The sequence below is a fragment of the Suricata suricatta genome, chromosome 17, assembly GCF_006229205.1.
Source record: "Suricata suricatta isolate VVHF042 chromosome 17, meerkat_22Aug2017_6uvM2_HiC, whole genome shotgun sequence".
Classification (NCBI taxonomy): domain Eukaryota; kingdom Metazoa; phylum Chordata; class Mammalia; order Carnivora; family Herpestidae; genus Suricata; species Suricata suricatta.
Genome location: NC_043716.1, coordinates 25,627,683 through 25,650,327, shown reverse-complemented (window position 1 = coordinate 25,650,327; position 22,645 = coordinate 25,627,683). Strand labels below are relative to the sequence as shown.

At 38.9% G+C, this 22,645-nt stretch overlaps 3 protein-coding genes across 5 annotated transcripts in view; 2 read left to right on the top strand and 1 right to left on the bottom strand.

The window, feature by feature from the left end:
• Window positions 1-9,517, top strand: part of CLTC (clathrin heavy chain) — a 65,194-nt gene extending 55,677 nt beyond the window's left edge. Inside the window, exons 29-33 of one of the 2 annotated variants that reach the window (XM_029926714.1) lie at window positions 28-198; window positions 772-993; window positions 2,234-2,254; window positions 5,922-5,997; window positions 8,481-9,517. In XM_029926714.1, coding sequence (XP_029782574.1) covers window positions 28-198; window positions 772-993; window positions 2,234-2,254; window positions 5,922-5,997; window positions 8,481-8,605 — 615 coding nt within the window. In that variant the 3' untranslated portion in view covers window positions 8,606-9,517. The remainder of the gene's footprint in view (window positions 1-27; window positions 199-771; window positions 994-2,233; window positions 2,255-5,921; window positions 5,998-8,480) is intronic. The other variant, XM_029926715.1, reaches the window with a different exon arrangement.
• A 3,956-nt stretch (window positions 9,518-13,473) lies between these two features.
• On the bottom strand, window positions 13,474-20,485 carry PTRH2 (peptidyl-tRNA hydrolase 2). Of its 2 annotated transcripts, none has more exons than XM_029926783.1 (2): window positions 20,253-20,485; window positions 13,474-14,112 (listed from the first exon to the last, which is right to left on the bottom strand). In XM_029926783.1, exon 2 carries the CDS (start codon window positions 14,110-14,112, stop codon window positions 13,573-13,575), a length of 540 nt encoding a protein of 179 aa, XP_029782643.1. In that variant the 5' UTR covers window positions 20,253-20,485; the 3' UTR covers window positions 13,474-13,572. The 2 variants fall into 2 exon arrangements, with proteins under 2 accessions (XP_029782643.1, XP_029782644.1); XM_029926784.1 differs by lacking the exon at window positions 20,253-20,485 and adding an exon at window positions 14,436-14,615.
• The window catches only part of VMP1 (vacuole membrane protein 1), a 126,398-nt gene continuing 124,182 nt past the window's right edge, over window positions 20,430-22,645 (top strand). Inside the window, exon 1 of the mRNA XM_029926782.1 lies at window positions 20,430-20,633. The gene's annotated coding sequence lies outside the window, so the exon portion shown is untranslated. The remainder of the gene's footprint in view (window positions 20,634-22,645) is intronic.

Here is a 22,645-nt window from a genome sequence, read left to right as displayed (position 1 = left end):
GGTATGGGATGGCTTTTTTTTTTTAAGGCTCTGCGAACATCAATAGATGCTTATGACAACTTTGACAATATCTCACTTGCTCAACGTTTGGAAAAACATGAACTCATTGAGTTCAGAAGAATTGCTGCTTATCTCTTCAAAGGCAACAACCGCTGGAAACAGAGTGTAGAGCTGTGCAAGAAAGACAGCCTGTACAAGGTGGGAAAGTTGGTGGGGGTGGGCCTATTAAGTCAAGTACTAGATGACATGTCTTAACCCTATAATGGTGTTTTAGATATGATGACGGGGCACCTGGGAGGTTTAGTTGGTTAAGTCTCTGACTCTTAGTTTATTTAGTTGATGTGCTGACTGAGTTTGAGCCCTACTCTTTTTGCCCCTCTCCTGCTGTCTTGTACTTACTTGCTCTTTCTCAAAATAAATAAACTTAGAAGAAGTTAAAAGAGAAGTGATTGTGGTCTATACAAGCATTAGCCTTCCAAACGTGAAACTTTTCTTTAAGCCCCCATTTGAGGGAGGTGGTAAATTAAGTCAGTTTCTTGATTGTAGTGGTCATCTTCTGTCAGACCTCTCTCTATTAAAAATAAAAATGTTTACCCTATTTTTTTCTTTTCTTTCAACAAATCTAAATTTAAATGATATAACTGGATTCCCCCCCCATACACACACACACACACACACACACACACACACACACACACACACACTATAACTGGTTTACCAGTTTAGTATATTTAAGTTTAATGTTTGACCATCATCCTTTCCTTTGAATAGGATGCAATGCAATATGCCTCTGAATCTAAAGATACGGAGCTGGCTGAAGAACTCCTACAGTGGTTTTTGCAAGAAGAAAAAAGAGAGTGCTTTGGAGCTTGTCTTTTTACCTGTTATGATCTTTTAAGGCCAGATGTTGTCCTTGAGACTGCATGGAGGCACAATATCATGGATTTTGCCATGCCCTATTTCATCCAGGTCATGAAAGAATACTTGACAAAGGTAATGGTGTCTCTGGGCGTATTCAGAACTACTTATCTAGAGGGCATGTAGAATTTCATGTGCAGATTTATTTTTTCAAATGTTTTTTCTGTAGTAGAAGTAAATGATTTGGTTGTCATAAAACTTTTGTTCTCCAGAAATGTTTAATGACTGACAAATGACATTGAATGGAAAAGTGAACTCAAACTATACTTGTCAGTATGTTTACCCTTCATGTATTTCTGAGGGTGAATAGTATTACTTCTATATTGTATGTTTTTTTTAACATCTGATAAAATTTTTTTTTTTCAAAATAACATCTTTCTCAAATCTGTTCTTGTGACTTAGATGTCCATAACTTAGTAGTATAGATTCCCTTTTATTTGGTTGCTTCTTGACTTTAATATGTATGCCTGTTTCTTTTGGGGAAGCAAAATCTTTGTTCTTAATATCCTGTTAATTTTCTCAATATTTTGATAGTTTAACCCCGAATTTAAAAAAATCCTAGGAGGTTAACAATTAACTTATTACCTAAAACTGCATTAAACAAGCTGTGGTTATAATCATTTTATAAAATTCACCTGCTCCTCTTAGTGTCCCTTTTTGATGTCATAATATTTTTTACTCTACTTGATCCTCAATAATTACTAGCTCTTTATTGTAGAACAGGTGAAATGGTAGTCCTAAAGGAAATCCATTTGTCAAAGCAAAACATGCTATTTAAATTTGGGGTTTCACATCTGATCTCTTCAGCATGCCTGAGTAAAGGGGAAAAACAAAGCCCTACTAATGGCCCCCAGTATGAATGTTTCCTTAGGCTGCCATCTAGGAGATACCATTGTGTCCAATTGTAGTTTTTTAAAAAAATTAACATTTTTGGTATAAAAACTGCTTGATGTCTAGTGTAAGGAAACAGTTGCCTTTATATTAGCCATAGATGAGAATAGCTTCTTTTATGCATAATGCCAACTTATGAGACCTGGCGCTAAGCTGCTGTTAACCGAAATGCTGTAAGTTTTACTAGTGACTACGCTGCTTTCTTTCACACTGACTCTAGCATAAATTCTTCTGCAATAAGCTCTGAAGTTTAAAAAAAAAATTCTAAATTTTGCTTCCAGTATGCCCTTTATTTTCACTTTTCTCATGCCTTTTTTAGTGGTTAGATGTTTCTTCCCTGAATCTTTGTTGCTGATTCTACCTTTTTATGCTCAATATGGAATTTGATTTTTTTCTAAGCTGCACCTTCTGAATTCCTTTGCAGGTTGATGCAATAAAGGAAAAGGTGAAAGTTGATTCTTTTCCATCTTTAAGTCTGGAGGACTAAGTCTAAGGAATTTGCATGATTTTTTCCCTTCCTTTTCTACGCTGCTGCTGCTTTTTCCCCCAATAAATTATCACTAAAGCCTCTGCAAGTCCCTTGAAACATAACTATAATAGAGCTGTAGGACATTAGTAGATGTTTGCTACTAATCGGCTAATAGGCTTTAGGAAGGGCAGGAGGCTAATCAGTAGTTGGTTCACAGTCTCTCTTAAATGTATTATTAAAAACTGAGCCTGGTGAGTTTCCATATTAATTCCAAAGTTTCAGGAAATTTCTCTTCCCTGTCAGGGTATCTGGACCATAATAGGATTTTCTTAATACTCTAATAAATTTAAGCAGCCTCTGGTTTTATTTTGTGAGCTTGCCTGACAGTTGTTGAATTTATGTATGTATATATGCCCTAAAAGGCTTTTTGGGGTTTTTTTGGTTTTTTTTTTTTTTTTGGTATTGAAGGACTGTGATCCAGTTTCTGATCTCTTGATTCTTACTAATTTTTTGCTGAAAGTAGATACAAGAGATACTAGCTGCTTCCGAAGAGACTTTCCTCATGTTTCTTCAGGTGTCCAGTTCTTATGGTGCTAGTCCATTTTCAAGAGGAATGAAAACTTCTTTAATCATGAGAGTAGCATGCTATAATTGTTGCTAAGCAACACGGAATATTTTTCTATATAACAAAGCAATATTAACTTCTTCCTGTAATAAGGCACACCTCTGAAGATACCTAAAATTTGCTTTTATTCATCTGTTGGCTTGTCCAAGGTCAAATTTAGGCACCTTTTGGTTGCTGCTTCCTTCATTGGCTTGTCTCCATCCCAATATAAATGAAACAAGCTTAACGTCTATTATCAGATTGTCGTAATAAAAGGGTGGGAAGGTAAAGGAGAGTTGAAACAAATTGAAAAGAATTTGGGTGGGGGACAATGCCTTGGAATTATGTTGAACCAAACGAATCACCATTGGAACTTAGGGCAAACCTGAGTAAAATGCATTGTGTGTGAGGCCCTTCAGCAGCTAGTAAGCAAGGCAGTTAGAAAGCGTGTGTGTGAAAAACAGGTAATTGAACTGCAGTGTTATGCATTGTTTTAAATCAAGCATGTACAGCAGTCATTGCAATTACATCATACTACTTTTGAAACTCTTAAAGCATTGCTGTGGGCTGTGTGTGTTTCTTGAGAGCCTGTATAGCAACAGTCATCTTCAGATCTCACTTCTTGCTTCAGTACTTTTGCCTTTTTTTCATGCACACATACACCAAAATAACTGACTGCATGTTAACTTTTCCTCTGCAGCATATTGCAGTCTTTGTGGAAAAGCCTTTTACATTATAGTGAATTTTTAATAGTACAGATGGAACTGATCTCAGTGACACACTTTACCCGTAGTTTTTCTTTTTATCCAAGGATCAGAAACTTTTGTTACAGCTCTTAACAAAAACTTGTGTTCATAAAAGCCTTCTCTGCTTTTCTTTCTGAGCAGTCTAAATTGAGTCCGTGGAAACAAAAATTGGATGTTGCTGTGCCAGAGGCTGTCCCATATCATAGAAAAATAAAATTTTTTTGCTTAGTTTGATGCACTTCCTTCAGAGGTCTTTTCTTTTTTTCTTTTTTTCCCTCTGCCCAACCTGCCTATGTCCATGCGTGGGCATTGTGATACTACTAGCTCTTCTTTGAAGTCTTCATTGTATTCTGTAACAGGACTTCTTTCTTCACCATCTGACTCAGCTTCACCTCTGACATTAATGTTTAAACACGCGTTCACTTTAGATTCTTGTCCTTGAAAGTCTGGAAATGGATTGTGCAGTGGTGGGGTTTTTTTGTTTGGTGTTTCATTTTTTTTCTAATAACTTGGAAGTTATGCACACTCATCCATATATTTTTTTTAGCTCACTCTTGAATACTGTTTAGTTAGCAAAACCCCCTCTGACCCTTGATGGCACAGACTGTGCTATAAAGTATACAGCTGTAATAATATTTACGTTTGAATACCAAACACTGGTATCTCTCATGGAACTTCTCCTCCATAGTAGTTTTTAATTTGACATTGGGGTACTTTGTTAACACATGCACTTAGGCTATAAAAATAGGAAAACTGTAAACAAAAGCAAACCAACCCATTTTCCTAGTGTAGAAAAACTGCATTTTATCTGAAGGTATTTAGAGTCTACCTCAGCTTACATTTCTCAAATTATTCCCTGATAAATTAGAACGGATTAGACTTACATTATATTAGATATATGTAATACTTAATATGGGACAATTAAAATAAATATAAAATACTGTCCTGACCTTAATAACTTAAGTAAAGACTCAAATATACTTTTAAATACTTTCAAATAGAAAGTTAGGGCTGTTTTAACCTTTGTAAAGGACCCAGTCTTTATAGTTTTTAAGTAAAGTCTGCATGTGTTTTTTTGTAAGTGACTTTTCACTATTTACCTTTTTGAGGAACATGCGTGAACATTCATTAAAAGATTTTCCTGTATTCTGCCCCCCATTTCAGTGCACTTTGATCATGTCACAATTTGAAATTTTAGTTTTACTTCTATAGTATAATGATAGACCAACTATAAGGCTTTGGTTGAGATAACCAACTTTTTAAAAGTAGTTTAAAAAAACAAATAGAGTCTAAAAGGCAGGTGAAAGTTGTATAGCAGACATCCCCTAAGTCCATTGTGCTAATTTCCTTTTTCACCAATTCTTTACAGATTTATAGTACCAGATCATGTTAGTCCTAGAACAAATTTTGCAGAATATCTTACTTCAACCATCATTGTATTAAAGACAAGGGATTTGTTAGTAGAGTGGATTGCAAGTGACACACAACTACTTTATGGAGGGACCTATATATTCCAGCTCCTTTTTTTTTTCACCCTTTTTTTTTTTAAACATTTGGACTCCTACTATATTAGTTCTGTCTGATACTATCCACTTTTATTTAGAGTAACTAGCATGTAATACCCATTTATGTCTTTGGCTTAATTAAAAGCAAAAAAGAAAATTCTTCCTCAAAGATGTGGCAAAAATTAGGCATTCCTACTACTATTTTTACTTCTTAGAAAATAGAGCATTAAAACATGCAGCCTGTCTATATCTAAAAAGATGGAATATGGAGCCACTTTGTGTCTTAAATTTCAGTCTGCACCTGTAACAATTATCAGCAGAAGCTGTGCACAATTGGCAAAAGATAGCTTATTCTAAATGAGTACTTGTCCAGTCATTAACTCATTTTGCTTTTTTGAATATCATTTCCTTTGGAGAGGGAAGTCTTGCCTGGTCATGAGTCATTATTACCTTTGATAAGAGTTTAAACGTCATTTGAAAAAGTGGTTCCTTCTTGTTATCTTCCTCCCTCAGGCTGGCTGCATCCTAGCATGCCCAGTTTTAGCCTGGCGTGAGCTTTGATGGCATTTATAAATCCCTCCTTCCTGAGGGTTTATAATGACAGTGCTAAAAATCACCTTGACTGAACTATGAACATTGCCATTGAATTTGAGGGGGCCTGAGAATATTCTTTCTAGTCCGTTTTATTTTGACAAAATTTAACATACTAAGGCTTTTCCACTTTCTGCCATAAACCTAGGTTTATAATACTTTTGAGGTGCTAAGTAACATTACCTGTTTTTCTCCAGGTGGATAAATTAGATGCTTCGGAATCCCTGAGAAAAGAAGAAGAACAAGCTACAGAGACGCAACCTATTGTTTATGGTAATCTCTCTCTCTCTCTCTAAACCCACAGAAAAGTAGTAGACAGATGTTTCATTTGTAAGGAGTCTACCTCAAAATAGAAATACAGTTAAGTGTCTAAGGTGCAAAAGGCTCACAGATCACAGAGTTCAGGAATAATTCTACCATCTTTTTCTGGAAAGAGCCTTAAAGCAGACACATTATTCACTTAAGGCAGTCTTAAATGTAAAGACGATCTTAAAAAATAGTCACTGAAGATCATAACCTAAATTTTCCTCTTGCCTGCTCACTGATTGATGATATATTCATAAATTACTAGTAGGTGTTGATGAATTCAGAAGTGCAGAAGGTAAGAAAAGATGCCAAGGCTGTCTTTAGGGTGCTTTACAGACAGAGTACATCGTCTTGTTAAGTTCTAACTGGGGCAGAGAACTGACTAGTTTCCATTGGAGACCTTTCCAGAGAGATAGGATCTTGGAACTCTCAGTGAATACATATAAGGCCATTTAATTTCTTCTGTGTGCTACTTTGAACTACCTCCCTTTTCCATTTCATCCCTGATGAACAGATTCATTGGAATAATGAATTAGAAGAGTATATGTTATGGCACTGTAACCAGGTGTTTTTTGGAGGAAAGCATAAAATTGTGACCATTATATCTCAGCCTGCTAAAGGAAATGATAAGACGCAAATATATTATGGCATTGTCTCCTTTTCATAATTTACTTATTGTTTTTTAAAGTATGATTTATACCAGCATGGAGCCCAACACAGAGCTTGAACTCATGACCCTGGGATCGAGGCCTGCGCTGAGATCAGCAGTTAGACACTTAACTGACTGAGCCACCCAGGCACTCCTATCTCCTTTTTTATTATAGATAAAAAAGACTTTGGGAATTCAGAGAGGACTGCATAGTTTTAATAAAGTTGGAGAAGATAATCTTAAAAGTAGATTAAAGTAGGTTAAAAGATGAGAGCAAGATGTTTGATATATTTGAGATAGGAACCCAAATAGGAACAAAAACAAGATGGGGGTAATATTTTGGGGAGCATTTATTGAATTTGGCTTGCCTTCAGGGTTTTAAAAGGAGAGATCTTCTAGGCAGTTGAAAATTTCAGTATCAAAGTTAAAGGTGATTTTTAAAAACTGCTGGTTTCCAGAAAGAATTTGCTCACAAAACAAATTCTGGTTGTTCATAAAAAAGAGAGACCTGAGGTCACCTGAGAGAAACTTTGAACTAGGTTTACATTCTAGTGGGAGATTAAGAATACTTCTTTTGCAAGGGAGTGGATACAGGTGTTACATTGTTTTCTCCTTTTAAATAAACCAGGTCTGGCACCTGGGTGGCTCAGTCGGTTGAGCGTCCGGCTTCAGCTCAGGTCATGATCTCACGGTTTGTGGGTTTGAGCCCCGCGTCGGGCTCTGTGCTGACAGATAGCTCAGAGCCTGGAGCCTGTCTTCAGATTCTGTGTCTCCGTCTCTCTCTCTGACCCTCCCCTGCTTGCGCTATCTCTCAAACATAAATAAAAAAGATTTTTTTAAAAATTAAATAAACCAGGTTCTCTATAGGTCGTTTTCTGTATGTGATCAACTACTGTTTAAAATACGTAAAAAGTGTTGGGGTGCCTGACTGGTTCAGTTGGGGTAGAACATGCAACTCTTGATCTCAGGGTCATGAGTTTGAGCCCCACCATTTTGGGTGGAGTTTACTTTAAAAATATTTTAAGTTTATTTGTTTATTTTGAAAGAGTGTGTGCACGGAAGCAGCGGGGAGATGGAACCCCAAGCAGGTTCTGCGCTGTCAGCACAGGGTCCAATTGTAGGGCTCAACTACATCGACTGGAAAATCTGAGCTCAAGCTGGGCACTTAACTGACTAAGCCACCCAGGCTACCCTAAAAAAAAATTTTTTTTAAGGAAGTACAAGTGTTAATGTAGTATTTGAAACAGATAGTATGTTCTGATGTATTCATATGTAAGCATATATGAATATGTCTTATTTTTGTTTTCTCTTAACTAGTACTAGATTCTTTGCTAGATATGCATTAGATTACCATTTAGATTGTTTAAATCAGATATTTAAATCTAACTATAAAAATTCATTTGTGTTAAAAACATCACTAAAAAGTTAAGAAAGCTTAACATTTTTCACCAAACAAATGTGTGAATACCATGTGGGGATAAGTGTATTGGCAGATGTCTTGCCCAGTCATGTCAAGCATGCCTGTGCATATTGTTTTAAATGAAATGAAGTAACGTAATTACTGTCACAGTTCTGCCCTCTGCCCTGAATGGTTTCTTGGCTTTTTAGGCAGAACCCTTCTTCGGGTGGGTGTGATGCCCAAATGGTGACAGTCAAAAGTACCACCATAAAACTCATTCTAAGTTGTGATTGTTGTTAGAGTAGGGGAGATTAGAGTGTGATAGTCTGCACTGCTAACAGTTTGTCCTGCCTCCTGCCCCCGCACCCCCACCCCGTGCCCTTTCTTGGTTTTCTTCCTTAGGTCAGCCCCAGCTGATGCTGACAGCAGGGCCCAGTGTTGCAGTCCCCCCGCAGGCACCCTTCGGCTACGGTTACACTGCACCAGCCTATGGACAGCCACAGCCTGGCTTTGGGTACAGCATGTGAGACAGAAAGCTGATCCTGTAGTCACCTATTTTCATACAGAAACATCGTCTCTACCCGCTTCTCAGTTTATAATGGGAAAACAGGCACATGTTCTTGTAACCTTTATTTCATGAAGGACTACTTTATGTCTCTAACTATAAACTCAGATCACCTGTGTTTAAAGCTTATTTCACATTCCGCATCATTTTAGAATTTATTTTCAAAGGGGAATAGTTTCAATGTTTATTCACTTGGGCTTTTTCCCCCCCCTCATTCTTTGAAGAACTGCTTAATACTCAAATCTGTTGTGAAGAACCTGATTTGCACTCTGTAGTGTTTAAAGGAAAAAAAAAAAACTCTAATATTGAATCTCTTAAATTTAGTGTATGTAAACAGCTTATGATATGTATTGTCTAAAATGCATTTAAATCTCTTTTACTCAAAAGCTACAGCAAAAATATTGGTATGTGACCATGTAAGACTGTCAATGCCAACAAAGACAACACTAATCAGCACATCCTACATTGGATCACAGTGCTCTCCAAATTATTTGAAAAATGCATTACAGACAACTTGCCTGACTTTTAAATGAGCATAAAAGGCCCTCTAACCTATGCAGGTTTCCTCATTATGCATATAGAAAATGCTAGTGTGTTTTTGCTCACTTCATATGTAACAGGTGCCCTTATGTTGTGCTGTATCCTGTGCTTTTTCTGTGGGACCATTCCATTCAGGAACAAAGAGCACCATGATTCCAATCTGTGTGTATTTACTAACCCTTCCCTGAGGTTTGTGTATGTTGGATATTGTGGTGTTTTAGATCACTGAGTGTACAGAAGAGAGAATTCAAACAAAATATTGCTGTTCTTCAGTTTTGTTTGTGGAATTTGAAATTACTCAGATTTAAAATAAATTACTGGACTGTGGAAATAACTTAGAATGGCAGTTTTAATTAAATACCTTTCAGACTTTAGCCAAAAGAACCATGGTTGTGGAAGTTTCATATTGGGTATTGAGGCGGTACAGGGAGGCACGCAGGCAGCAGCAGAATGAGGATCGGGACGGGGCTACAGCATTACGTCACGTGCACTCCTGTGGTTCACAGGGTACAGTAGGCAGTCTGAAGAAACAGCGCTGTAGTGGGCTACATTTTGACTCTCTCCCATCATTTTAACCAAGTGGCACTTTAGAGTTTCTCTCTAAGCATGTCACTTAAATGAACAGATCTGGATGTTCTATCAACTTGAGATCAAAGTATATAAGCATAGAGTTAACAACACTCTGTGTGTCACCTTGAGTAGTAAGGGCCCCAAAGTATGAGTACGTGAAGTTGATTTTTTTTTTTAAATGAGTATTTGAATTCAGCCCTTTTTGTTCATGGCTGAGAATGTTATATTAAATTCACTTCACTTTTTAATCCTCGAGAGGATGAACCCTAATCCCCCTGCCAAACCTAGCCTTAGATTGCTCTGTAGTTCTCCACACCAACCAGGCAAATGAGCGTAAGCAGCACAAGTTTTCTCTTGTTTTGTTTTTTTTAAGCATAGAACCCCTGACCTTCCCCGCTTTTAACCATCCTACCTCTATATTCCTAAAATTATAGTATTAGCTGGAAAATCCCTTCTCCTTTTTTGGTTTGTCATAGTGAAGGCATCTGGCTATACTTAGGCTTCTGCTAGATCTCTGCATCCCTTTCTTCATCGTTAATCAAAATCAAGAGGGAAAGTAGCAGTGATCCTTGGGAACTCAATTCTTTTCAGTCAAGATGTATTCTTCTGGACCTTTCCTATACTTTGAATCGGTGGTGGTGGTTTTTTCTAATGGAATAATATGTCTCTTTTCACTAAACTTAATATCTAGTTAATAAAGGTTTTCTTATAACCTTAAGAAAACATCAAAAAAAGCCGTTTTAGCTATGTCCAGTGATTCTGGTTGCCACATAAACAATCCATCATGGGCTGTAGTGTGTGAAATAGGTTCAAATCCTGAGCAAGCCAAACCTCTGAATATGTTCATGTATGTTAACATGGGGAGTATTTTCCAGAATTATTTGCAGAAGTATGTTTAAATCACAAAATGCATACCTCAAGCCTTGGCAGTAAGTGAGTGTCGTATATAAGTGGCAGAACAAATTGGTAATAAACCGTATTTTAAGGGCTCTTTCATCATACTTCTCTGAATAGGATGATGGTCTAGGAGAAGGAACTCACAACAGAAAACAATATTAAGAATTTTTACAACCCTCTAAATGTAACTGAAACAGGAGAGAAGAGCAAGAGAGAGTAATGGGAAACCTCTCAGGAGGTAAACATGCCTTCAATGATCTTTTGCCCTAGTATGCAAATGCAGCCATTGTACAAAAAAAATCTTATTTTTGATAACTATTTCAACATAGACATTAGTACAACAGCAACAGACTGACATGAGCTCCAAGTAGCACAGCTTGAATTTTCTGTAAAAACAAATTAAAAAATTTTTTTAAATATAACTGTTACTCATTTCATGTTAATATAAAGCATATAAATTAACCCTGTTTCTTAAGCAATGAGAAAAACGGAATTTTACTGCTTTTTTATAAGTCTTCTCAAAGTTTCTCTTCAGAGAAGGCTGCTGGATTCTCATGTTAAGTATGTGAAGAAAGTCTAACCTCACGAAGATGTATAGTTTGGAAAGTATTTTAATAGCCTTTTCAGATACTTGTAGTTGAAATGTGGAATCTGAAACCAAAATACTGAACTTTTTGTAACATTATATTAAAGTCCACTAGCCTCTTTAGTTTGAATAGATCTTTTATCCATGCAGGATTTGTACCCTCATGCATTGGTTATATGGAAAATACTGATTCACTAAGTTGTACAGATCTTCAAAATTTGACACCTATCTCAAAAAATCCTATTTGTGAGGACCACTGATCTCATCAGAAAAATCTTAAGTTTTGGAAACTTGGAGGAGAGGTAGATAGAAGTATTCTCGAATACTGTTCGTTGCTTTCCTTAAAATAATTGGCTAATTGGATAATTAATTTGTCAGTTCTTACAAGTAAAAATCTTCCATGACCAAGTCTGCTAGTTCAGCTCACAACTCAGCTACACATTTTTTTCCAAGACATTCATACTTCAGTGTATACCAGAAGTGTTCAGTGCTACAGAGAATATTAAGACAAATACCAATAGTGGAGGGTCAAATTTAATAATCTTTTTATTTTATTAATGTGCTTTATCAAGAACATTAAGTGAACCTTGTATGTGTTTGACTAGAGGGCAGTGAAGTACTACTTATTTAGGTAGGGTGCCCATGCCTTGATTTGTGAAAGGTGCCAGCCGTTTTACCCACCTTTGCTTTTGTGTTATCAGTGCAAATGTCAACACAGCAAAAAAGAAAAATCATGTGTCAGCATTATGAAAATAGTCTGACCCCTTGAAAGTATCTTAAAGACGCTATGGGCTCTGCAGAGTATACCTTGAGAACTCCTAGCACCCTATATAATAAATACTAAGTACAGGTGAACTAGGAAATAAGCATGATATATTTCCAGAATTACTAGAATTTGTATACTATTCATCCTAGTATATATGCCATGACTTGCAATTACTTAAGTCAGCCAGGGCAGGCCATCCTGTTGGGAATGCACTGTCTTTGAACTTGGAGCCATCAGTCTCTGAGGCAAGCCTCAGAAATTACGGGAGCCAGAATGGTGCACTTAGGATGAAGTTCTCTCTGCCTCAGTTACATGCTGTTGCATCACTTTTGAATCTAGTATAAACATTCTATTTAGAAACAGTTGCTACTGTGGCATCATTCACAGATGCAGTTTCTCCTGCGCTGTCCTATGCCAGTGTAAACTCTGTAAAACTGACCAAATATTAGAAACTATGACTGACTGGTCGTCTTTAGTGTTCGGCACAGACTCCACTGACCTTAGACCTTGAAGTGTTAATGTGCTGCTTATTGAGGTCAAATGCTAAGTAGTGCTAATTGTTGAAGTTAAACATGGAGAACTGGAGCTACTTAACATGCATGTGTTCCCAAAGTTCTCTCTGGCATCATTGGTTCCTCAGGATATACTCAATTTAGAAATACTGTCAGGATCCCCCTAAAAGATTTTCATTCAAAAAGCTGTGTTGCTTTTGGGAACTGGAACCTCCCTCATATTCTGGCCAGCTGGTGTAACAGTAACTAGTGGAATTATGGCATGATAAGAATATAAAGAGCAAAAGGGAAGTAAAGATGCCCTTAAATAACTGAACTATCTAGGTCCGTAAGTCCTAGATAAAGAAACAGTAGGGTGTTGGGAGGACACCCCACAGTCACTTCACCATTACCGTAAAACCTTGTGTGGGCCCAGTACTGTCTTCAAAGTCCATACAAGTCACTGAGCAAATTTTTCAATGCCTGCACTATTACGGAAGTTGTGGGGCAAGTAAAAGGAATTCTTAATAGGCCCTGATGTAGAAACACTGGCCAGTGTGGGTCAGGGAAATAAATGTGAAATACTGCACACGTGAGTTAATCCAGAAGGTTAGACTGTAAATCCACACTGTGGGGCCATACCTTGATCTATCAATGCTGGCTATCAGTCCTCCAAAAAGCGATGGCAGGAAAACAAACTGCAGTTTGCATCCAATGGGAATGCCTTTGAACCCCGATTTCAAAGGGGTACAGCAATGTTGTCTTGGGGAAGAAAAGCTATTACACAGAGATGTAACCACGCACAGGAGATGCTGTTTCACCCCCTTGTAATTCAATCTGGTTGTGACCAGTTTCTCCCATCTTAAACATTTTTTTTTTCAGCAACTATCACTTGAACCATCAGGACCATTTAATTTTTTTTAAGCCAAAGATAACTGAGCCGAGTACATGATAGAACAACATGGGAACAGATTTTGATCTCAAAATACTTAAGGTATGGGGGAAAATGCAGGTTTATTGTTAGAATTTGACAGTTTCAAAACAGATTGTGGTGGGGCGATCATCATACAAAATTCCGCCTAGTAAAGTTTTAGGTGACCAGTGACTTTGTCAATTAGATCTGCTGGTCCTGGCCCAATTCCCAGGACAGTTCTAGAACCTGGTGCAATCTGAGTACGTCCAGCATCTTGGATCAAGCTTACAGTCAGTCCTAGCATTTTTGCATGGGTCAGTAATTCAGCCAGCGTTTCTTCATCAGGGGCTTTGACCACAACTTTGGGCTGGCCACAGTATTCCCACTGTTTAAGCAATTCAGGGTTTCTTCTTTGAATTTGCTTGTAGGCAGAAACAGCGGCATGGGAGCACTGGGCAGCTACTTTCCCTTTCCCCATCTTTAAGTCATTTCGAACCACAAGAATCATTTTGTACTCCCCACTTTCTCCTAAGATGCTTGCTTCACTTCCAGTCTCTGTGTCTGTCTTGCTCACCGAGCTTTTGGGGGTCATCCCAAAGCGTACACGGAGGCCCCAGCCCAGGCACATGCCACAAGCCACTCCGGCAGCCAAGCTAAGTGCACCAGGATGAGCCAAATATTCCATCACCAAGGATTTGGAGAGCATCTTAAAGGAAAGGGGAAAAAAGTTACCACTATAGCCGTGAAAAGTTACAGGCTTATCAGACAGAACACCTTGATTTAAGTAAATAAGTGGCAACATTTAAAAACTATTATGAGGCCATCTGGAAAAAAAGCAAAATATTACTTTGGATATTAATGTAGTTTTTTCTCCCCTGTATACTAGAAAAGATTCAAGAATATAGGTAAAGCAGTTCCAGTCATTTTGAATCTCAAGGAATATCTATCTAGTTCTTGGATACAATAAAGCTCTGTTCCTCAGTCTCCCCCTAAGTCTTGTAGAGAAAGAAAATATTCTATTTTACCAACCTGTTTAAAGGACCTAAAGAAACCAAGAATAACCCCTCCCTTCTCTGGAACATAGTGCTTATTTGTGTCTTCATAATGCAGTGGTTCTCAATGAGGATTGTACCCAATCCCTCAGAGAAGTTCCTGTTGTCACAATAATGGGCGTGGAGTGAAGTGCACTACTGACATTGACTAGACCTAATCATGGAACGTTAAAAGTCTTACAAAGTGAAGATTTTCCCACTGGAAATAATTACAAGTAAAAAACCATCAATACCTGAGACTAGTACCCCACCTCATTATACACATGGACACAAAAGTTTTTGCATAGTTCTAACATACAACTGAATTTACTGAATTTACCAGAGGTGTAACTGTTCATGGTATTTGAATTACCAATAAAACACCTCTATCTGTCTACAGTTGAGGCTCTTATATGTATATGCACAAAGAACCATCAGTTTCTACTTACAGCATCTAAGCATTTATATATTGAAATATAATGGGCCCACCATATTTGTCGTGCTTATAAGCAGTGCCCTTGGGTTATGCACTGCATAATCTACATGGCACAGATGGCACTCTTGGAAATACTTTACCACAAATACTTTAAATGAGACTGAGGTGCCTGGCTGGCTCAGTCAGTACAATATTTGCCTCTCGATCTCAGGGTTGTGGGTTCAAGCCCCACAATGGGTGGAGATTACTTAAAAAGTTTGAGCCCCACATTAGGCTCTGTGCAGACAGCTCTCAGCCTGGAGTCTGTTTCATTCTGTCTCCAGCTCTTTCTGACCCTATCTCACTGACACACTGTCACTCTCTCTCTCAAATATATATATATACATTAAAAAAGATAAAATCTTTTAAAAAATTGAAACAAATGAGGATAGCATAGGGGATGTTAAATTTCTTGAGATATTGCATACTATAAAATTCACTTTTTAAAGTGTACAATTTAGTGGTTTTTAATACATCCACAAGATTGTACAACCATCACCACCATCTAATCCCAGAACTCTCACTGCCTCTAAAAGAAACCCCTTGGGGAGCCTGAGTGGCTCTGCTGGCTGAGCTTCTGACTCGATTTCAGCTCCGGTCATGATCCCAGGGTCATGGGATTGAGTCCTGCATCAGGCTCCACACTGAACATGGTGCTTGCTTGGGATTCTCTCTCTCCCCCTTTGCTCCACTCCCCAGCTTGTGCATGAAAAGAAAAGAAACCTGTGTAACCATTATCAGTTGCTTCCCATTTTCTCCATCCCCAGGTCCCTGGCAATCACTAATCTATTTTACCTATTTTGGACATCCATATAAACCAAACCATTCAGTCAACTTGCGGCCTTCTATTTGAAGCTATTATCATTTAGCGTGTTTTCAAGGTTCATCCATGTATCAGTACTTCATTCCCATGTTCTTAACGCTACTCTATTTTGCCTTTCCCAATAGCCTAGATGAGATGACAGTTACTTAGACAAGAGAAGTGGCAATGAAGAAGGAAAGAAGTGGCCAAGGCACATCTGTATGATTCGGTGACTCACTGGAAGTCTTGGCAATAAAAGAAAGGGAGAAGTTTAGAATGACCTAGATTTGAACAAATGGAGAACAGAGGCAATATTTACTGAGAAAGAATTTTCGTGAAAATTTGGTTTGAAAGTAAAAGATACTGAAATCAGCTTTTAGATATACTACACTTGGATGACCAAAAGACATCCTAGTTAGAGATTTCCAACAACAAAGGATAAATGATTTTAAAGGTCAGAAGATAAGCCTAGGCCAGAAATACAGATTTAAGAAAAGAACATATACCTGGGGTTACTGAAGTGACGAAAGTGCACCAAGGCCACTGGGAGAAGCATACAGAGTCAAGGAAGGGCTAAAACAGAATCCTACAGAAACAAACTTTGAGGGATCAAAGGAGAGCGACACGGAATGGCCAGACGCGAGCGGGTCCTACGTTGTAAGCGGTCAGTACCCAGTTTCAGTCCTCATTCACTGGTATGATAAATATAGTGACCAGGCTGTACTGACATAGTACTTTATGGCTCTAAATGCCTTTTTACTGTCAGAAAAAAATTTTAATTCTTATAGAACCCACATTTCTCAGAATGCATCTATGATTTAGTTACTACATGAGGCTTACATATTAGGATTTCTCTCTGATAATCTAACAACCAGATCCCAAAGTGAATAAATACTCAGTTATGTAAAAATTTTACCTATCACCTCCATGTCAGCAATTAGAAGGATTTTCTGCACCAATTTCTAGGTTGCAAAGTAATAAAATATCCTATATACCAGATTCAGGTATTATTTGGAGGTAGAGACTGCATATAGAGGACCTATTTTATGTGTTCTATAACTTGCTAACCCTTTTAGTTCCATTATGGTTGCTATGAAAATTTAAAAAGGCGTGAGCCTCATTTTAAACGAGAAAAATAAGTATCCAAAAGAGAAGCTGCTTATCCAAAGTAACATAACTAATAAAGGTAATATAAAATATATGCATCTAGAGGTCATGACAGAAAGCTTCTCATTTTCTGAACTTTATCTAAAAACAGGTATATACCAGGGCGCCTGGGTGGCTCGGTCAGTTGAGCGTCCTGACTCTTGATTTCGGCTCAGGTCGTGATCTCACAGTTCATGAACACAGAGCCTGCATAAGATTCTCTCTCTCTCTCTTTGCCCCTCCCTTGCTGTCACTCTCTCAAAAAACAAACAAAACAAAAACCAAATATATACAAGTAAGAGTCACAAAAAACTGAAAGCAGAAAAAGTTCCAGAAATTTCGAAGTTTACTGCTTCTGTACCATCCCTCATGAGGTCTCTAATTCTACTATATTAATGCCAGTAATACCCAACATTTATTCTTTAGGATGTCCTGATCCCATATCAGCCTGATTACATTACTGTCTAACTCCTCCAGGTGTTTCAGCCTTTCCCCTTTTCTGCATATACACTACACACATATCAATAAACCCAATGCTTGAGACTAAAGTAAATATGACTATTCTTAGTCTCATGGATAATCCTGGGCAATGATGGCATTGCAATACAAACATGTCTTGTAAAAGCCCTCCCAAAGTGTGCTCTAATTCATCCCGGACTAAGCCCCTTTCACCAATGCTCTTGATCCCATTCCCTCCTGAACCATGCTCCCCACCCACTAATCCCAATCCCCGGGCCATATCTTGGCTTTTCTAACCTAAAAAAAATAAACCTTTCCCCAATCCTTTTTGCGGCATGGACCACTGTCTGATCTTATTTTTCCCTTTACCTCTAAATTTCTTTAATTACCTGCCTCCCTTCCCCATTCAACTGTGGTTGCTAAGGAATTAGACACTTGCTAATTGCCAAATGTACTTGCTCCCCACCACTCGCTGAAAACGTTTCTTTAAACTTTCCTCCCTAGAATTTTTTTTAAATTTTTTAACATTTATTTATTATTGAGAAACAAAGCATGAGCATGTGAAGGGCAGAGAGAGGGGGAGACACAGAATCCAAAGCAGGCTCCAGGCTCTGAGCTGACAGCACAGAGCCCGACATGGGGCTCGAACCCACAAACCGCAAGATCATGACCTGAGCTTAAGTTGAACCCTTAACCTGCTGAGCCACCCAGGTGCCCCCTTCCCTATAATTCTTTAATCTTTCACCCTATAATCATCCCACGTTTCTGATAGCTTTTTTCCAGTCTCCTCTAGCTCTGATGTTTGCCCCTGATGTATGTACTGCCTCTGCTTAACAGATTTAGCCTTCTTTCCAGTCTATGCCTACATTGTCCAATACAGTACCCATTAGTCAAAGTTATTTAAAATTAATTAAAACTAAATAAAAATTCAGTTCTTCAGTTGCACTTAGCCACATTTCAAGCGCTCAATAGCTCAATGACTTAAAAGTGGCTAATGTCACTCTACTGAGCTACAGAATATTTCCATGGAAGTGCTATTGGAGTATACAGTGATGGTCTGTATACTCTCTTTCCATCCAATCAGTTGATATTTATGGAAGATCGATTGTGTACCAGGCACTGTTCTGGACCTTAGAGCACTGAACAAAAAAAAACCCCACTCTTCATGGAGCTGACATCTAATAGACAGAGAGAGAGGATCTCATTTATCCCAAATTGTCATATGCTGAGAACTCCTGACACTTCTCCTGGGCTCCAACCTGGAATTTCTAGCTTCTACTAGAGTACTATGAGAATGAATCCCAAGCAGGCTTCACACCAGCAGCACTGAGCCTGACCTGGGGCTTGAACTCACAAACTGAGATCATGACCTGAGCTGAAATCAAGAGTTTGATGCTCAACCAACTGAGCCATCCACATGGCCCACCTTTTTTTGTACTCTTGATTTCTAAGTAACTCTGGACTTTTTCTTCATTGGCCTACCACATCCAGTCACCAAACCTTGTTAATTTATCTGTTGAACCTATCTCCTTACCCTTACTACCAGTGCCCTAACTATGTCTTGATCAAAAGCCTCCAAAATTACTTCTCTATCTCTAATCTTTCCTCATTTACTTTGTTCATATCCTAGTTCATCCTGGTCCATATGCCATTAAAATTATACTTCTTTTTTTTTTTTTTTGGTTAAGTTTATTTATTTATTTGGGGGAGGGGGAGTTGGGCTGAGAGAGAGGGAGAAAGAGAATCCAAGTAGGCTCTTGGGGGAGCTGCATGTGGACCTGGAACTCACAAACTGTGAGATCATGTCCCGAGCTATAATCAAGAGTATGAAGTGTAACTGACTGAGCCACTCACGCACCCCTAAGACTTATACTTCTAAAACTCAAATCTGATCCTCGGATTTCCCTGCTCAAAAACTACCAGATGGAGGCGCCTAGGTGGCTCAGTAGGTTTAGTGATATACTTCTGATTTTGGCTCAGATCATGATCTCACCATTCATGATATCCAGCCCGGCAGTGGGCTCTGCCCTGACAGCTCCGGAGCTTGCTTGGGAATCAATCAATCAATCAATCTCTCTCTCTCTCACTCTCTCTGCCCCTCTCCTGCTTGCTCTCTCAAAATAAATAAATAAGCTTAAAAAAATTACCAGATAAACCCCTAGAATATAAAACAAACTCCTTAGCAAGAATTCAAAGCGCTACACAATTTGGTTGCTACCTACTTTCTCTTAATCTACTCTCCTGTTACATACTGTACTATCCAGTGACACTAAATTACTAGGTTCCTTCAAAGAACAATCTCTCCCAGAAATTATTGTCACTTAAATACACAAACACACACGACCTCTTCAGCCATGAAGGCGTGGTTCAAACGACACCGGTCTCTGAAGTTTTCATCATCCTGCGATCAATCTTATTTACTCTACAGAACTGCTTTAGCAATTACACATAACAACTGTACATCGCTTTTTCAGGAGCCTAGTGCCTGGGCTAACATATTAAAGGATTAAATACTTCTCCGAACATTATAACTGTGTTACACAGAGACACATTTTTCGATCATATTGGTGGAAACATTTTCTTTCCTCGCAGAACTCCATTCCATATGCTGTGGGCATTCAATAAATATTCAATAGGCTTGGGCGGTTATTTTCTCACATTCGGAGCGAGCGCATCCATGCTGCCTGAATGAAGGCTCTGCTTGGGAACTAGAAACTCTGGGTCTTTCTCATTCCCTGGATCTTGGTCCCTTCTTCCAAAGGACGACTGACGGAACAGGAACAGTGGCTCCAGCGTCCAGTTGGGCGGAAGGCAGTTTACGAAGGTGAAAGGCTCGGGGGAGGAGGTATGTAATGAGGTGGGAAGAAACATTCCAAATGGCTAGAGGATGGAAAAGACCTCCCTCTCCTTAGCCCAGTGAGGGGCCGACTTACCTAGAGAACCTCAGCACCGCCTCACTCGCACCGCTCCGTTTTTTCTTTCGCGTGAACACGCTAGCCGACGAGTTACTTCTTCCGGGACTCCTTGATAAGTTCCGGATCAAGGACCACGGAGAGAACAGTCATTCTTCTCGTCCCGCCCACAGGTCCCAAACCTAGACTCGAACTGAAATCCCGCGAAGATCTTCGGAGGTTGCAGAAAAGAAAAAGGAACTTTTGTCTTTTGGAGGCGGTCCCCGGAGGGATGGGGGCTGTGAAGCGGACCGGAAGTGACGCGAACGAGTTCCGGTTGGCCGGACCCCAGCGGCGGGTGTGAGAGTCGGACGGGAGCCGCTTCCAGGATACTGAGATCCGGAGAAGCCGGGGTCAGAGCGGGTAGGTAAACCAGCGCGTGGAATTGGGGACGAAAGCCTGAGACTATCCTCAGGGCTTGGCTTCTTCCGGAGCTCTCCCACTTAGATCTTGCAGATCTGGGGCACCGTGATTTCGACTTTAAGCAGTGTTTTAGGGCGCTGCTGACTCTGAGCCTCTCAGTCTGCCAGTAGCCGGGTTATCTGGGACATCTTCTCATGGCTGGCTCCCGGTACAGTGAACCCATACATTGGATCTCCTACCATTCGCTCTCAGCGTCGCGAACTTGGAAGCTGTTCTAAGCTTCTGTAGAGTACCCATCTCCTTTTCCTTCCCCGGTTTCGAGAACCTCAGAGTAAGTGGAGAAGATCCTTCTTGCTGATGACCAAGCTGGTTTCCCCGGACCTGTCAGTTTGGTTCTTGCCCTCCCCAACCACTAACACATGATACTAAATGCATTCGCTTCTAACCAAAATTCATGCGTGTAAGTGCCATATACAGCGTTGGTGGCCAAGGCAGTGCGGCCTTCACTCCGTTGATCTTTTGCTAAGAAAAAAAAAAAAAAACCTTCACATATATCCTACTACTTTATGAGGGGCAGGGTTTTCTACCTCTTCCAAATGTCTGACACCCACCTCACTCCCGTTGTTCTATCACAGCGGAGGTACTTGCAGTAAAACCTGGAGATCGGCTTAATCTCTGAAATATCAAGAAGCCCTATGTGGCCCTGTGTCACACTAAGATTACTTAATGACCTCTAGTAGGTTTAAAGTATTATCTTTGTTTTCATGCAGATCATGCAAAAATCTCATATAGGCACTGGCACTGTTTACCTATCGTGGCAGGACACCCCCTTTGGTAATTTCAGTGCCTTTCAATTCTCCTTTGGGGCTGTTGTCAGGAATTTTATGGACAGACCTCACTGATCTTTTGAAGAAGTTTGTACAAGTATTTTTATGTTGTAATGATAGAGAATTTAACGTTCTGACTGCTAATGCCTATTGTATTGTCATGAGCTGTGATTTTAGTTGTGTATTCTTAGCATAAATTATAATGGTAAGAAATTATTTACTAGGCAACGTTTAATGCATTCTAGATTTTGTATTTATTGACCTTTGGAAGAGGGGTGGTAGTACCTAGACAAATGTGGCTAATTTGTGTGAAATGATTCTGTAGCAGAAATCTTTTGTATTTTACTTCTTTGCCTATATTATTTTAAAACACTAAAGCTTTTTTTCTTCCCTTTGAGGGATATCTCTTACTTGATTAATATAGTTTAATTTCTGAGACTCACATTCCAGAATAAAGGTTGGTAGGTTACCTAACTTTCTGCGTTGGTCTGGATTGTGTTGCTTACTTTATTTCATAGGATTGTCACATTGATTAAGTGAGATAGTAAATAGGAAATCACTATATAAAGGAAAATATGGTGATGTTATCAGGTTACTCTGAAAACGGTAAATATGTCAGTGCAGAATTCTGTTGCTTTGTATCATTTCACAGTTTGATGTTTTATATTAAGTGTTATTTATCTGAAAATATTATCACACACTTATGAGATGATCTTTGTCCTACTTTTGAACCCAATAAAAGCTACATAAGAATAGTTTGATACTGTAACCTATTGCATTATCATCTTGGTTAATAAGTAGGTGACTAGAAAATGAGTATAGTTTTGTATTTCATAGTTTAAATCTGATCTTTCTTGGTTACCATGTAATGTCACAAGAATTTCCAAGTGCAAGGGTTGCCTGGGTGGCTCAGTTGGTTAAACATCGACTCTTGATTTCAGCTCAGGTCATGATCTCACAGTTTGTGAGTTCAAGCCGCAGGTCAGGCTCAGTGTTGCTAGTGTAGAGCCTGCTTGGGATTTTCTCTCTCTCTCTCTCTCTCTCTCTCTCTCTCTCTCTCTCTCTCTCTCTCTCTCTCTCTCTCTCTCTCTCTCTCTCTCTCCCCCCCTCCCCCCGTGCATGTGTTCTCTCTCAAAATAAATAAATAAACTTAAAGAAAAATTCCAAATGCAGGGACATCTGGTT